This window comes from Perissodus microlepis, chromosome 13, assembly GCF_051167445.1.
Source record: "Perissodus microlepis isolate ML-2025 ecotype Zambia chromosome 13, ASM5116744v1, whole genome shotgun sequence".
In the NCBI taxonomy this organism is placed as follows: Eukaryota; Metazoa; Chordata; class Actinopteri; order Cichliformes; family Cichlidae; genus Perissodus; species Perissodus microlepis.
The window spans coordinates 13,531,061-13,547,542 of record NC_140473.1 but is presented as its reverse complement, the minus strand read 5'-3'; the positions used below and the strand labels follow the sequence as shown (position 1 = coordinate 13,547,542).

At 39.3% G+C, this 16,482-nt stretch overlaps 1 protein-coding gene across 1 annotated transcript in view; it reads right to left on the bottom strand.

Annotated features, from left to right (window-relative positions):
- The window catches only part of eys (EGF-like photoreceptor maintenance factor), a 159,481-nt gene that overhangs the window by 16,701 nt on the left and 126,298 nt on the right, over positions 1–16,482 (bottom strand). Inside the window, exons 43-44 of the mRNA XM_084948199.1 lie at positions 15,049–15,272; positions 509–681 (exon numbers count right to left, since the gene is read on the bottom strand). Coding sequence (XP_084804325.1) covers positions 509–681; positions 15,049–15,272 — 397 coding nt within the window. The remainder of the gene's footprint in view (positions 1–508; positions 682–15,048; positions 15,273–16,482) is intronic.

The following is a 16,482-nucleotide window of genomic DNA, read 5'->3' as shown; positions in this document are numbered from 1 at the left end:
TCGCTGAATCATACAAAGCTACTCTAGTATAGTCTGAGAATAAAAATAGGAAGCTAGAAATTTGCATGATAGTTCTCAATTAAGTGTCAGCAACATTTGCAAATAGTACCAAACACAAAAGTTATTGTAGTAAACGGCTTATAACCCTTACATTTAAAACACTACTAATGCAGAGGAGCAGCCTGACATAAGAAAAAAATATATATGTGAGACAGTGCTGAAACGACAGCTGTTGGGAAATAAGATCTTATAAACTTGAAATAGGCTAAAATATTCAAACAAGTAGCCACAACTTTTGTCCTGATTATCTGACTCCATGGATGGAGGAAGATTTTTTTGCTTTTTCAGCAAAATTAAATTTCATTAATCGTTTAATTTAACAACAGACGCTGATTCTACCAAATGCTCAAGGCTCTAATTCACTACATGTCTGCAGATCACTCTCTTAATGAAGCTGCTACATCTGCCCTGCATTGTTCCGTGTGTAGCTGCTCTGTGAATCACTTACTTTGGTCACACAGCAGACCCTGTCTTCCATAGGGACACAGACAAACGGCCTCTAATGGTGACTTCGGGATGCATGTGGCTCCATGACTGCAAGGGTTGCGCTCACAGGAGGTGAGCTGGCACAGCCGTCCGGTGTATAATGGGGGGCACTCGCAGAACCAGTCCTCAGCATCACTAAATGTACAGACAAGCACGTACAACATATAAGAAGTGGAGTGAAGCTGAAACTACGCACACTGAAATGCATGGTTTCAAAAGAGCATGCAATCCATGAGATGTCGGCTATACACTTAGTGACAGTGGTGGAGAAAAATATAAATCCCAAAGCTTTGGATGTGTGAATCACAGAAGTAGCTGCAGGAAGCCAGCGTCATTAGCGTACAACATCACATGTACGCTAACCAAAAACAAAACAAAACAGAATTTTTTGGCATGTCAAAAAACCTAAAACCAGATTTTTCTGTCCAATTTCCACCATTAAATTGTGTACTTTCTTTCTTGGCAAGAAGCAGAGGGTGACCTAGCATGCAAAGTGATATCCAGACAGGGACTTTATAGGATGCTCAAAGATGTGCACAACTCTGAAAGGTATAAAATAAGACAGAGGAAGCATTGGTGGGGTTTCAAATTTATAAATTAATAATGTGTTTTGAGCAGTGCTGCAGAATATATTTTGCTCCTTGAGAAAATGGCTTCTAGAAATGAAATATTTACGTTCTGTCATCAAAGTTGAGAACTGTTTGATATGACTATATGGAAACACAAAGGGATAATGCTTGAACTGATGGTTATTAGCAGGCTGCTTGATTTCAAGCTAGTTTAAGGTATCGTGACGCACAGCTGTCCAGTGTCACTGACAACTGTGAAAAATGTTTTTAAAGCAATACTGAAAGATGGAAAAATGTCATGTAGTGAACAGAACAGGCGCTGTTATTTTTTATAGGCTTTGACAACCTGCAAGAGGAAGAATGAAATATTAAATGCCACTGCACCTCCTGCTGCAGCTGTTTTGATTCAATGCTTTGAATCCTGCTAATTTGTCCCTTGCATCGTCACTTAGTGTCAGTGTTTAAATGTTGGTGGCAGACAAATTGTGTGGGTTTTCCTCCAGAAGCGCCAGATTTCTCCCACAGAAAATCTGAGACTAAATTACACGTAAGTGAGACTATATGTGGACATGTTTGTCGTGATGTTTTTGCAGGGAAAGACACCGATTCAACAATTCAGACCTCTGCACAGGAAAAGTGAGGACAGAAAAAGGATAACTGGACAGTTGAACAATAGGGGCGGAGCCAGGGGCCACACCACAGGTGGCTATGCATATACTCGTAGAACTGTTAACTACTATTTTTTTGAGCTGGACTTTTAAAAATGTTTTTTAAAAAAATTAATTATAGAAATTTTCATTATAAATAAATATTGGCCTACAGCTATTTGATGCATATATTAAACATATTTTTCTTTTAAAGAACGTATGATTTACCACATAGCAAATATACTATTAAATATAATAATATTACAATTGCTTCATTTACTGCCAAAATATATTTTAACCTTTTTTCCAAACATGGGTTTTGCGGCTTAGCCGAGAATACATTTAATATTTAACTTTCTCTTTTCTCATAAAACACAGACCGCAAAACAATTAGCTGCCATCTGTAGGTAAGCAGCGATTCTCTATCACTGAACGCGGCTTACAATTAACAGAAGGATCAGTTGCGCGTGAAATTCTGCCCGACCTAAGTTTACCTTCATTATCGATCAATTTTGATCCTCAAAAGCAATAAAGGAAAAAAGACTTAACCTACCAAACTCCATGTAAATGGAGGGAAGATACATCATTAAGCTTGAATGGTTAAATGACGTGCAAAAACAGGCTGCAGATATTTCTGTCTCCAAAAAAGTAAAGTGTAGATAGAGCAGCAACACTCGAGTTTTAATTGGCCTAATCAAAAACTTGATGTGTGGGGTGACAAAAGGTTATTCTAATTTGCCAGAGGCAATCACCCTGATTACTAAATTGTAGTAATGTTTGCAGATAAATTTGAATATGTTAATCACAAATGCATAACGCCATATCTCCAGCCATTCGAATCTTTACCGCTGCAGCACACACGCTGGATAAATAATTAAAGAAGACATACATTTTTAATCTAATAAGTACCAGATAAAATGATGAATAATTGACCGGTTAGCTTATGATATTCCTGTCAGCTAGAACAATAAGATGTGCAGCCACATGTATTTCTCAGATTTCAGTAAGTTATTTACAGAGGGCTTGTTTTTAAGTGCTTGTTTGTATGCAAATACACTTCTACAGTAAGGCTGAAGTCCTCAGCTCTCTGGATGAAAGCATTTAACCCACTTCATCCTTTGTTAAGATAAAAAGCACCACTGGGTTTAGCAGATATTATTTATAGATTGAAAGACCATTTGCTTTCCAGAATGTAAAGAGCCAGTTGGACAGACTTATACTACACGTGCTCTGTTTGTTGGTGGGTGGGAAAATTATCTGAAAGCGTCTGTTCCCTCACTCAATTAATCTGTAACTTGAATTCCATTATACGCCAAGTGATGAAGTGGAATTTACACACGGCTTTGACCTGACATTCTCAGACTTCTGAGCGAGCAGGAGGCTGTTCGATATTTTTCTGACCTCTTCCAGGCAACCTTGCAAACTTTTCCTTGCCGGTGGAGAAGGGTGATGTTTGTTAAGTCTCCATCACAGAGCCTTTTGAAACATACTGCCATAGAAATGTATACAAAGATGAGACTTGAAATAAATCCATATAGAAAGGCAGTATAAAGCATGAAGGAACTTTTCTCAAGGGATCAGACAATATTTGTATGGTCCAACCTAGAACACATTGCACTCTGCAGAAAACTGTGCTTTTCAGTAACACTTTTGGAAGTATGTTCACATTCAAACTTCTCACTTTTGAAATATGCCAGCGTATCTATTCAAGTCTTATTTTATACTGCAAAACTCTTTAGCCTTAGAATTTTTGTGGAACATTGTCCTCTAATAAAACCGAACGCACTGCCGTGATGTCTCATGAATTAGCTATTCTTCACATCGCTGCATTTTCGCAAACTCACCAACTCCTTAACCAGCAAGAAATTTCCAATGTTTAATAAAAACACAGAAGAGGAGTGTGGAGAGTGCACCTCATACGAGAGGAGCTACACTGCACAAAGACTGTGTTTGCATTTAGACCCATGCTGCACTGATAAAGCGGGCGGCCCAGAATGACACAGTTTATGGACAAATCGAATGCAAACCCATATTTCAAATGATAAGTGAATAAAAGTCACATCAACCCCCAGCCCGTTACACTGACAAACAGCCAATCTGATCAGCAGTAACACCGAGGTTTATATTTACCATTCGTGTCAGAGATGCTGTGATTTAAACAAACTGTGTGTAGTAAGAGCTGAGAGTGATAAACTTGTGTATTATCTTTGTCCACGGCACACAGTGGACCGATAATGGACAAAAACTTGAGCGTTTTGTTGCTGCTCTGTGACACTGCAACAGGAAACAAGAACTCACTGAACATACACCGTTTAGGAGAACACTAAAGAAAGAAAAAGCAAACGTTTTATTCGAAGTATTACTCACAGAAAAATATCTGAAACAAGCAAAAAATGACAATTAATGAAAATCTGGAGCACACACGCATGCATAAATGTGCATAAAAGAAATAATAAATAATTTAAAAAAAAATCTATGCTGCTGTACAGATTTCACAGTGTTTTCTGTCTTGAATCTTAACCTCAAACAGACAATAATTGCATTTAAGTTGATGGTAGAGTAACTGTATGCAGTGCTTTTATTTGCTCCTCATGTCTGATATGAACATTTACTTTGCACTAAAAGGACGTTTGTGTAAAGAGCTGCATGGCACCGGCTGGATATATTTCCCATGGTAAAATGTTAGTTACACAGCAACGTTCAGTACAGTACCTCTGGGATTTTTTTCATTACAAAATATTTCAAACATGTCATCTTTTCATACACTAAATACATACCCAATATATTTGTGTTTCCACAGTGTTTTGTAAGCTGACTTCTAATTATCTTTGGCCAAGGGATTTTGAACATAAAATACACTTAGGGAAACATTATTACATACACCTTGGTAGTAATGGGTTGGAGTTCCCTTTCCTGTGCACCTCAATTTCTTATAGCATGGATTCAAGAAGGGTGCTGGAAACATTCCTCATAAGTTTTGGTCCATATAGACGCGACAGCATCACAAAGTTGCTTTAGATTTGTTGGTTGAACATCCTTTATAAAAATGTCCTGTTCTATCACATCCCAAAAGTGCAGACGCAGCAGAACAGCTTCTGCAGCAGAAGACCACATCCAGTGTGGTGGTCTTAATAGTTATGCGAGTTACTGTTGCCTTCCTATCAGCCTGTTATCAGCCATCCCAGTAGATGTGAAATACTCAGAGCAGTCCGTCTGCCACTAAAAACCATGACACATTCAAAGTCACCTAAAGTCAAAGTCACTTCGTCATTATGATGCTCGATTTCAACTTCAGCAGGTTGTCTTGACAATATCAACATGCTTAAACATGTCATGTCATGTGATTGGCTGATTAGATGCTTGCGTTTATGAGCAGTTAAACAGGTGGACCTAACAAAGTGTCTGATGATGGCATTGATCAAAAGCTTTTTGGACATTTACAGTGTAAATGGCCAAACTTTGTTTAATCTTGCAGGGATTTTGAAGAAACAGCATAAAAACAGGCCTATCTATATATGAATGGTGAAATAACTACATTTCTATCCTGTAACAACCAAAAAGTAACCAACACATTTTGTCATCATTATTATTTTGCAAGGACACGAGCATGTTGGTAAAGCTACCTTCTTTCTAAGAGAGTTTGAGGAAAACACTTTTTAGGAGATGAAACACGTTGCACTTATCCTGTTGAGTTGTTGGAAAGTTTTCAAGAGATAACATTAACCCAAAGTGAAGCGAGTCCTCATCATGTAAAACTCACATTTGTGTGTCCTGTGCCTATCAGTCACACACTCACACTGTCAGGCTCTTAAAGCGATACAATCATTTTCTCTCTTTTTGAGCTCATCATCCATGACAGCTGTAATTCTTGGCTGTTCTACAGGAGACATTATTTTCTCCATGGCAGCAACACATTGAGGAAGCATTCACAAAGTCACATACCAGATTTCTCAGCAGAGTCAGTCGGCAGGAATGGTTACAATTTTGAATTCCGGCTAACCAGAAACACTGTGGCTAAGAGGTAGTCGTCAAAAACAATACTTGATGTTAAGAATCTTCAATTGTTTCATTATGAAACATAACACAACTACCAATCCTAATTTTAAAAAAAATATTGCCGTACATTATTTTATTTCTGCCAACAAAGCCTACCGAAACCTTTTTCACTGAGCTGTTTTTTCCTCTCACACACGAAAGACCAGCGTCACTGAACTGGTGTTTTCAGGGTAGTTAAATACAATGAACATGACCGCTGCAGATTACTTGAAATGAATAGTAAATCAATATTTTAGTCAATATTTAGGCCAATCGACCTCGGCCGATCGCTGTTTCAGGAAATCTGTTAGCCTTTAAGAAGAATTAACCTACATTTAAAACGTGGCTCCTTTTAAAAGATTTACATCTTCAGCGGGAAGCATTAGATGGGGGTGTTAAAAAAGTACTGAGAGACTGATTAACACGTTAGCGTTTTAGTCTTAATTAATGAATTTAGTAAGATCAATAGAGAGATACAGATGTCATGGTAAAATCTCTATTGTATTTCATTATACTTTATTTAGAGTCAAAATAATGATAAAAAAAAACAGATCTCACGGGAAATTTAAATGCTGAATGCCATTTTCCTTTCATATTGAGTTGTGTGCAACTTGCTTCCATTTACCTATTATCATTATTTGTTACTTCTAAATATGTCAAGGTTATACAGGAACTTATTTCAAACATGTTTACTAGTGCAAACAAACCAATATAAAAATTAAAGTTAACAAAAAAAATCTTCACAGAGTTGTTTTGAACGCACTCGTCCTCCAAAATTCAAAGACGCAAATGCAATAAAGTCTGTAATGAGCGAGCTTTCTTTGGAAATATCCTTCTGAGACCACAACTGTGCTCAGAATGCTTCTTATGTTGAAGTGGAATAATTGTTTCTTGGACCTTGAGTTATTTTATAGATACTTTGAAACAAGCATAGCTGGAGGTCTGATTAAGGTAAAATTAGTTTCACTTTCTTTGTGAAGAACACTTGCCAGAAGTGAACTTATGAGGAGGACTGAGTGCTACCAAAACACGGCCATCACAGAATCAGCAAAGCACCATCTCTACTTCAACCAATTAGCACAAGTTCTCCTCTGAGTGTGAATACAATGTGCTCTGTTCATATTATCCTTATCCTATATTATCCTTGTAGACCATCAGCTCGTTTCCTTTTACTTTCCTGAGAAGCTCACACAATCTCACTCCATGATGAATACACTAAAGCAGCTGCAATCAATAAGTTTCCATTAACAATAAATCAGAAATGCTTTTATTAGAAATGTGTTCGTCAGAGTTACAGGCTCACAGAGAATCATTTTCTAACTCAGCAGTTACCTTCAGAATTTCAGTATCTTTCATCTAATTCAGCTTTGGTTTTATAGCTCAAGTTTTAGGTTTTGGGGTCATTTTCATCCTTGTTAGAGCTCTCATCAACTGTACTTTACCGGTTTGATATATGGACTTAAAGAAGTAGCTTGACATGTTGGATAATAAGCTTAAAGGGCTGAGAAAAAAATTCTTTTCCCCCTAACTGATTTTTTTTATTTTTTTCCTGTCATGCTATCTGCCCCACTTACTTGTTTGAGATCATTGTGCAAATTTTAAATTAGACAAAGACAGAGGGATACAATCCTGTGTTATGGTTAAAAAAGCAGTATAAAAGCTGTCATTTTATAAAGAAAATAATTTGCCGTATTACTTTCCAAAGTCCTTGAAATCAAATTTTGCTTATGTGACAAACAAGGCCTAGATATAAGCGCAAAAAGACAATATAGGACCTCGCTGGGCAGAGTAAACATCGGTTCCTAATGCTCGCAGCCTAACCACAGACACCCTCAGGTGCTGCCAACTGCTCACTCAAAAGGTTCAACGCACGCACAGAGAGAGTCATACTGGGATGCCATCAGCATCAGCACCCCAGCAGGACACTCACAGTCAGGGAGAAGAGTATCCAGGGACAAGACACTTATTTAAAAAACTATCTAATCATCATGATGCCTTTTGACTTATTATCTAACTGTATGAAATCAGGTCTGCGCATTTTCCTCCAATTAAACAATAAATGGGTATAAAAAGAGGATCCCAGAGAGGCTTTCAGAAGTAACTATGGAGATGGGTTCAGGGTGCTGTAAAACACAGTGTGGGCGAACAGTTCAACAATTTAAGAATATTGTTTGTGTGCACAATTAATGTGGCTATTTAATTATGCAAGGTGCATAATATCATTAAATAAATCACGGAATCTAAAGAAGTCTCTGAATGCAAAGCTGGAAGCCAATGACACGATTGTGTGGTAGAAGTCTGTATAATATCGGCAAGTAACAGCTGAAATATAAACAGAATGTTTTTCTTATGCTGTTATCAATAAAGCAAAGTATTAAAATGACTTGCAAATCCATGCATTCTGCTTATATTTACACTTTACACTGTCTTCTAACCTTTTTGAAAATAGGATTATATGCGTGTATATGTCTTGAAAATAAACTGCATTGACACTCAGTCTAATAACATCTGCCCGTGTGACCTGCAGCCGAGATTTATAAACGACACAGATATCAACCATCGCAGGGCTGGCACTGAAGATAAAAAGGACACAGTTTTCAGGTGCTGATTGCCTGGCTGGTTAATGTGTATGTATCACACAGCAGCCACGAGCCATTATCCTCTTGGGTTTAATAATGATATTTCTACTTGCCTAAATGAACAGAAGCGACATTAAAAGCAGGCAGTGGTAAAAATCACCCCAACTGAACTTCTGATAAAAGTCCTTATTCATCTTATTATGTTGCAGTAGTGCAATTCAGGGCAACTACCACATAGACCAGAGCTCTCTGAACTCCTGGTGACCTCCGCATGCTGTGTGGTTCAAGAGGATACTGCAATAACGCGTATTCATCACACAGATAATTGCAAGGCCCAGTCTCTCGCACATGACAAGCCAGTGCCACCAGCTCTTAATTGGTATTCTTGGAGCTATTCACATTCCAATATTCATGGTGTCCTTTTTCATTTCCTGTTGAATGAATGCATCTGTTAATTGATAGTGTCATAACACAATGAATAAGGCATTTAGAGCAACTATTTTCTAGATTACCTAAGGTGAAAGAGCATCATGTGTAGTTAATGCATATTTAAAAAGACAGGCAAAATGGCTGGTAAGTGGGGGCTGATGGCAGTCTGATGAGCTGCACTAGATAAAGATAAAGGAAGAGCAGATCTTTGCATATTTGCCTCGGCATGCAGGACTAAATTTGGCGTAGCGATTGCCTTTAGTGGACAAGAGAAAATTGACATGAAAAAGCGAAAATTAACTGGCCATGGCTACATTCCTCTTTTAGGGAGATTTTAATTTGAAGCTGTAAACAACACCCATGTGTCATCTTTCCAGCCTCCTTTCAAGATGACAGAAGATCACACATCCAGCAGATGTTACGCTGTATTTCATTTGCGACACATTCTGATGACCTGATGAATTAAAATCCAATATCTCTTTTCTTTTCTCTCTCATTTGACTTCATCATTTCCCAGGAGAAATAACTCCCTTCATCCAGTAAATGTATGTTTACCTGCTGGTTGATACCTCTTGTCGTAATATTTGACAGACAATGGAAAATAAGATTTTAGAGCCTTTTAGCTGAAAACAGCTGACTGCACTGATGACACCAATAAAGTCAGATTTAAAGTCTTGGCTCGTAAAACCCAAAACAATAAACTCAGAGAAGATAGGCTAAATAGTACACCTGAGACAAATGGATCCATTTCCCTTAGAAGAAATCCCAGCTCTAAACAGACCAAAACACACTAACTGGCCAATTTGTGAGGTGCACCTGTTCAACTGGCTGTCAGTGCAAAATATGCAAATATCTAATCAAACAATCACATGGCAGGAACTCAAGCAACAGCACTTCTTGTTATTTGCTGTCCTGTGTTTTACATCGACTTTTCAGAGCAAGAACATGTTATTTCAGGAGATTTGAGACCTGAGGCAGAATACTCATAAGTTCAAATTTTGAAATTCTCAATAGAACAAATGTTACAGACTCTGGGATGGTGTAGGGATGTAGACATTTACCACACAGGAAGAGCATAACAAGAGCTGCATCACAAGAACTGTGGGTCCAGTGGTTTTATTGAAGCTTTAGAGGAAGTAAAAGTCTGGACATCATGGCCTCATCCATAAGTCATAGACTTGGTTGACTGATCCTTGGCTTGCTCTTTTCACATATCATACTGTGCTGGAGAAAGACACCCAAGAAAATGTGTACAAATACATTGCTTGGACAAAACAACCCCCCTGTAATGTGGATGTAATGTGAATATGTTGCTAATTTAAAAGAAAAGTGATTTAAGGGATCTAATTATGAAGTATACATTGACTGAGAAGCACTTCGTTAGGTAAACCTGTTCAATTGCTCATTAACACAAATCATCCAATTCTGTGGGAGAAACTCAGAGCATTTAAACACGTAGACACGGTAAAGACGAGCTGCTGCAGTTCAAACCGAGCATCAGAATAGTGAAGAAAGGTGATTTAAGTGACTTTGAACCTGGCATGGTTGTTGGTGCCAGCAGGGCAAGCCTGAGTATTTCAGAAAGTCCTAATCTACTGGGATTTGCCCACACGGCCATCTCTAAGGTTTACAGAGAATGGATGATCTGAAAAAACAAAAACATTCAGTGAGTGGGAGTTCTCAGGGGGGAAATGCCTTGTTGATGCCAGAGATCAGAGGAATATGGTCAGACTGTTTTGAGCTGACAGGAAGGCAACAGTAACTCAAAAATCCTCCCACTAATTATGGCCAATGCATGCAGAAGAGCATCTCTGGAAGCACATCAAACCTTGAAGCAGATGGGCTACAACAGCAGAAAACCACACAGGATGCCACTCGTCTCAGCTAAGAAGAGGAAACTGAAGCTATTTCACACTGCATCATCAAAATTTGATAGTCGCAAATTGGATAAAACTTCCCTGTTCAGTTGAGTCTTGAATTTCTGTTGTGACATTTAGATGGTAGGGTCAAAATGTGGGGTAAATAACATAAAAACATGTTAATCAGATCCATCCTGCTTTGAATTAATGATTCAGGCTGCTGCTGCTGGTGGTTTAACGACGTAAGGGTTTTTTTCTTTCCTTTTCTTTTTTTTTTTTGCCTGTCCCGTTTGGCTCTTTTGCCATCAGAATTATTGTCTAAAGGCGAAGAAAGATGCCCAATGGATTTACTTTACCAAATGGACCATCCCAGCCTTGCCGTAATGGTCTATTTGATTCACCTTTTATTGTTTATTTTATTTTATTTTCACTTGTTAAATACGGGACAGACTTGACTGGGGAAAAGAAAAGGGAGAAAGAAAGAGGGAAAGAAAAACAGCGGAGAAGAGGGACGAAGGGCAAAAAACAAAAACCAACAAAATAAGCAGACAAAAAATACATATATCAATCACCTGGATCACCTGTTGAGAAAGAAAAAAGAGAAAACAAGCAGAAGAAAAAGAGAGCAATAGAATAAACAACATCACGATGATCTATGGGAATATAACAGTAAATACTAAATATTAAACATTATTGTGCAGCACGTAAGATCGACAGCGCACAGTGTGCTTTGAGGTAGGAGCCAAAAAGGGTGTAGTTTGTGTGTGTGAGCACCCGTGTGTACATCTGTGAGCATGAGCGCGCTTGTATTTAAGGGAAAGGGGGCCCAGGCCCATCTGGACCAGGGCCCGGTTCAGCAGCGCCGCCTGGCCCCACAAAGCCCGGGACAGCCCACCCGACCCCACCACAGAGAAAACTGCACCCACCCCGTCATCCACTCATCTTCCAGACTACACAAGACAATAGACGCCCAGGCTGAGATCTTCCTCCACCTCTCCTGTATCTCCCCCTCCTGCAGAGTGAGTTCCTGAAGAGAGGAGACCTCCTGCAAGATGTAACAGCCTCCCCCCACCAGTTGAAGAGCCCCCCAGGTGGCTCGATGCACTGGCAGCACCCTGCGCCAGGGCTGAGTCCCCATACACCCACCCGCCCACAACCCCGGCAACACACCAACCAGGACCCAAGCCCCCAAGGCCCAGCCAGGGCCCCAGCCCAGAGACAGAGCACCCCCAGAACCCCACGCCTTCACCCAGGGGCAGCCAGGCTACCAGGTCAGTAACCCACGTCCGTCAGCACAGACCCTCCCCTAGCCCCGCTGCACGCAGCCACGAGGAGACTGTCACCTAAGAGCCAACAGAGCCCTTAATAGGCTATGACCGCAACCCCAGGTTGAGCCCTCCAAGGAAGATGCTCCTGGGGAACCCCCCGACACCCCAAGCCTGTCCCTACCCCCACACCAATCACAACAGCAAAGGTGGGACCAAACTATGACCCCCCCACCCCCACTAGGTGATGGAGCTGATCAAAGGAGCCCAGAGCAATTGATCTGATGTGGTGGCAGAGGCTGTATCAAGACTAATGTAATCTAATAGATAATTTCTATATTGGTTAGAATTAAGATTATTTTTATTTTTCCAGTTCATGAGGACTGTTTTCTTGGCTATGCATAGGGCAGTGAAAACCATATGGGCTATATTCTTATCTGTAGTGACATTATCTAAGCTGCCCAACAAACACACTAAAGGGGAAGTTGGAATGTTACATTTCAGACACTTCGATAAGTCTTCACATATCTCGCGCCAAAACTTCTGAACTGGTGGACAGAACCAAAGAGCGTGGATATAATTGTCCGGTGAATTGGTTTGGCAGTGTGAGCAGTTGTTGGTAGACGTAAAGCCCATCTTGAACATCCGATGACCTGTATAGTGCACTCTATGTGGTATTTTGTATTGAATTAATTGAAGACTGGGATTTCTAATTAGATGAAAGGTTTTTAAGCAAATCTGAGACCAGAAGTTTTGGTCTAAGTTAACTGATAAATCTGCTTCCCATTTTGCAATAGGAAGTGATATTGATTCATCTGTTTTAGAAAGCATTCTGTATATTTTGGAAAGTAATTTTGGGGTTTTAAGAGTAAGAAATTGAACCACACTTGGTGGTGTTTGTAGTTCAACTTGACCCGGTTTAAATTTCTTTTTTACTATGGATTTAATTTGTTGATATTCTAAAAATCTTTTCTTGTTGATCCCATATTGTGTAACTAGTCTGTCAAATGGAATAAATTCTGTTCCTTCTAATATATGTTCTAAATATTTGATTCCTTTACCACTCCAATCTGGAAAGTTTATCATATTTGTCATGGTCCGTGGTCCTGTGTCTGTGGAATGCGTGATGCTCGGGTAGCCACACCCCCGGGCTGGGCCATCACCGGCACACCTGCTCTCCATCGCGGTGATTACATGAAGAGCTACTTAACCCGGCGCTGACGGATGCTCCACACCAGTCCGTTAATCACCTCACAGTGGTAACTAGACTTCCACGAAAGCGTGCATTCACTTCTGGTTGGAACTGTGTTTAATCCGCCTACTTGTGTCCAGGTTTCGACCCGGCGTTCGGCATCTGCCACCTGCCTGTCCTCCGGCTCAACTGGATCACTCGGTGCATCATCTGGACCCATTCACTATCTCCACGGACTTCCTGCTCACGGACTGCCACACTTCCCTCCCGAGCTCCCACGGTCCCGCTCTATCGTAAGCCCCCTACTCTAACTCAGTCCTGATGTGTTTTCCCCGCTTCCCAGCTCCCTAGTAATCCTCTCCCCTTTCTATTGCAGCCTCCCACGGTCCCGATTCCGGCTTCCTCGTGTCATTGTTTCCCCGGGTTTTTAGTTCCTTGTTTTGCTCCCTAGTTTTCCCGGGTCGCCTTTCGTTATTATAATAAAGTGTCTTTTCTGCTAGCGCTGAGTCTGCGTCTGGATCCTTTTGTGCACGCGCGCCGCGGCGCATGACAATATTATTGTTTTGTAATATGTCAGGGTTGTTCCAGACAGGTGTACGTTTGCATGGGATTAATGAAGACTCCGTCAATTTTAGAAACTCCCACCATGCTGTCAGAGAAGAGCTGATGCTGACGCTTTTGAAGCATTCATGTCGTTGGATGTTTGAGCTGATAAATGGTAGGTCTGAAATTTCTAGATTATTGCAAAGTGCTTGTTCTACATCTAGCCAAGGTTCATCTAAGAGGGTATGTTTTAGCCATCCTGAGATAAATTGAAGCCTGTTGGCTAAGAAGTAGTGCTGAAAGTTAGGTAGTTCTAATCCTCCTTTATCCTTGGTCTTTTGTAGTGTTTTTAAGCTTATACGTGGGGGTTTATCTTTCCAAAGGAATTTGGACATATATGAATCTAGAGATCTGAACCAATCTTGTTTAGTTGGGATCACTGAGAATAAATAATTTATTTTTGGTAAGACCATCATTTTTATAGCGGCAAGGGTTTTTTTCTTGACATACCTGGGCCCCAGGTAAACATCTTTTAAATGTTACCAGCAGTTTCTTTTTCACCTGAACCCCCTTTCTTTGTGTTGTTCATAGTGCAATCAGTGTTTTGGTACAAGCTTTCTGAGAAGGCCATCATCCATTAAAAGAAGAAAAAAAAAAATCAGCTTGCTAATTGAAATTATTTTGTTTACTGCAGAAAGACAGCATTATGAAGTGTTCTTGACCCGCCTGCTCCAGACGTCATTACAGACATTTGAATGACTCATAACGCGCATCATTGTGGCTAGAATACAAGAAAGAGCAGAAATTGCTAATTTAGATCAAAACTAGACAAAAATGTCTGACGTGTGATGACAGTTTATCATAGAAATTGCCAAATATTTTTCTCACTTAATAAAACAAAAAATCAAGTTACAATTTTTTGTTTGGTTTGTTTGTTTGTTTGTTGTTTTTGCACTGATACCACGGCACAAGCCAATGTTCCATAGAGCACAGCTACCCTCCAGTACGCCCACACTGGAATTAGTCCAGTGCTGATATAATAAGCCTGACAACTGATGAGTTTTGCATTAAGAATTGGTTAGCGCATAGCCATATTTACATAAATACCAACATTGGTTTCAATTACATTATTTTATGTGATTCATTCAAGTTATGCATGTAATGGCATTCTAATTTATATACTGATTTATTTTCTTTTTTTCTTGGTTTTTGATTCTGACAATTTCAGTCTTCTGTACAAATCTGGTGCAGTTCACATCAAGTAACTGAGTCCAATGTATTATTACTCCATAAAGAAGGACAGTTGGATTTCCTATATTCTTTGTGCCTTTCAGGTTTAAAGATAATTAGGTAACCTTTAATAGGGTAAAAAGTGACCCGTTACCTGATACAAGTTCCTCCATTACGACAAGGAAAGTGCTGGCAGACAGGAGGGTCACAGTTCTTGATATTTCTCCCTCTAACTGCCTCACCCATCAGGTAAATCTCCTTTGAGTTGACCTGAAGTTCTCTGATACAACCAATGAATCTCTTCTCTGCTTTTTCATTCTTGTCATGCATGTCCCACTGAGATGAAACATCCCCAAGAAATATGGGTCCAAAGGTCCCCTGTAAAATAAATAAATAAATAATTAACACACATAAGTGATCAGCAGTATATATTATTAAATCACACTGGTTCCTATAAGACATGTCCCTTCAGGTACTTCAGGAAAAAAACCCAGTTTGTTAAAATGTATGTTTGTGTGTGTGTGTGTGCACGGGTATTAACATCTTCATGGGGACCAAAAATTGGAAGTTTACTATGCTCGTAGGGTCCAACAGCCATTATGGAGACAAAGTCCCGGTCCCCACGAGTTTGAAGGCATTTTTCAGACTCAAAATGTGGTTTTAGTGTCAGGTTATAATTGGGTACGGTTAGAATTAAGCATTCATTTTTGATGGTTAGGGTAAGCGGCTAGGGAAAGCATTATGTCAATTAGATGTCCCCACAAAGATATGAAAACACAGTGTGTGTGTGTGTGTGTGAAATTATTACTGCTATTACATTATTAGGACCTTAATGTATCCTGAGATGATGAAAAAGAAAGACAACAGACTCAGCTACTGTTACCCTCTGGTGTAATGCGGTATTAGTATCACCTAGACTGTAACTTTTATTCTTGTTAATAAGTCAGTTACACTATCTGTTACATTATTACACTAGACCCCATGTTTTTTTTTTTTGTTTGTTTGTTTTTTTTTTAAATGTTGTGCCTTTTTTAACTGTTATGTTAAAACTTATGCTCCAGTTGTGAAGTTAATGGGTAAGTAAAGGGAATGGATGGCATGTGCAAAAAACAGTGGGTGCAAGGGAAGTGAGGATTCTGGGCATTTAATGTATTCCATGTTTAATGTGAGACTAACCATCAAAATTAATGCGTTCGTAAGTTTAGAGAAATATGAGCAGAAAGTAATGTTTTCTTTTTCAGTTCTTTGGATGTCACATATCTAGAGATAATGATCATTAAAAAAAACAAAAAAACACTGGTAGGTTCCTTTGATGTGCAGTAATTGGGTAACATTTGGCTAATATAGATAAATTGTGTGAACCTGTAACTTATTCTTTTGTAACAGTCAACTTAACAACTGCAGCTGTGTCTGCAAAAATGCTACAAACGAGTACATCACATAAGCATAAAAGTGCCTATATTTTATTCCATCGTACTGTATAAATTTCTTTCCTTTACATTTTGTTATTTCTCTTCAACCTACAGAAGATTTCAAGTTCTGTCCTAGGCAATGAGCACAAAAAGATTTTTAACTGTTCCTGTGGTTT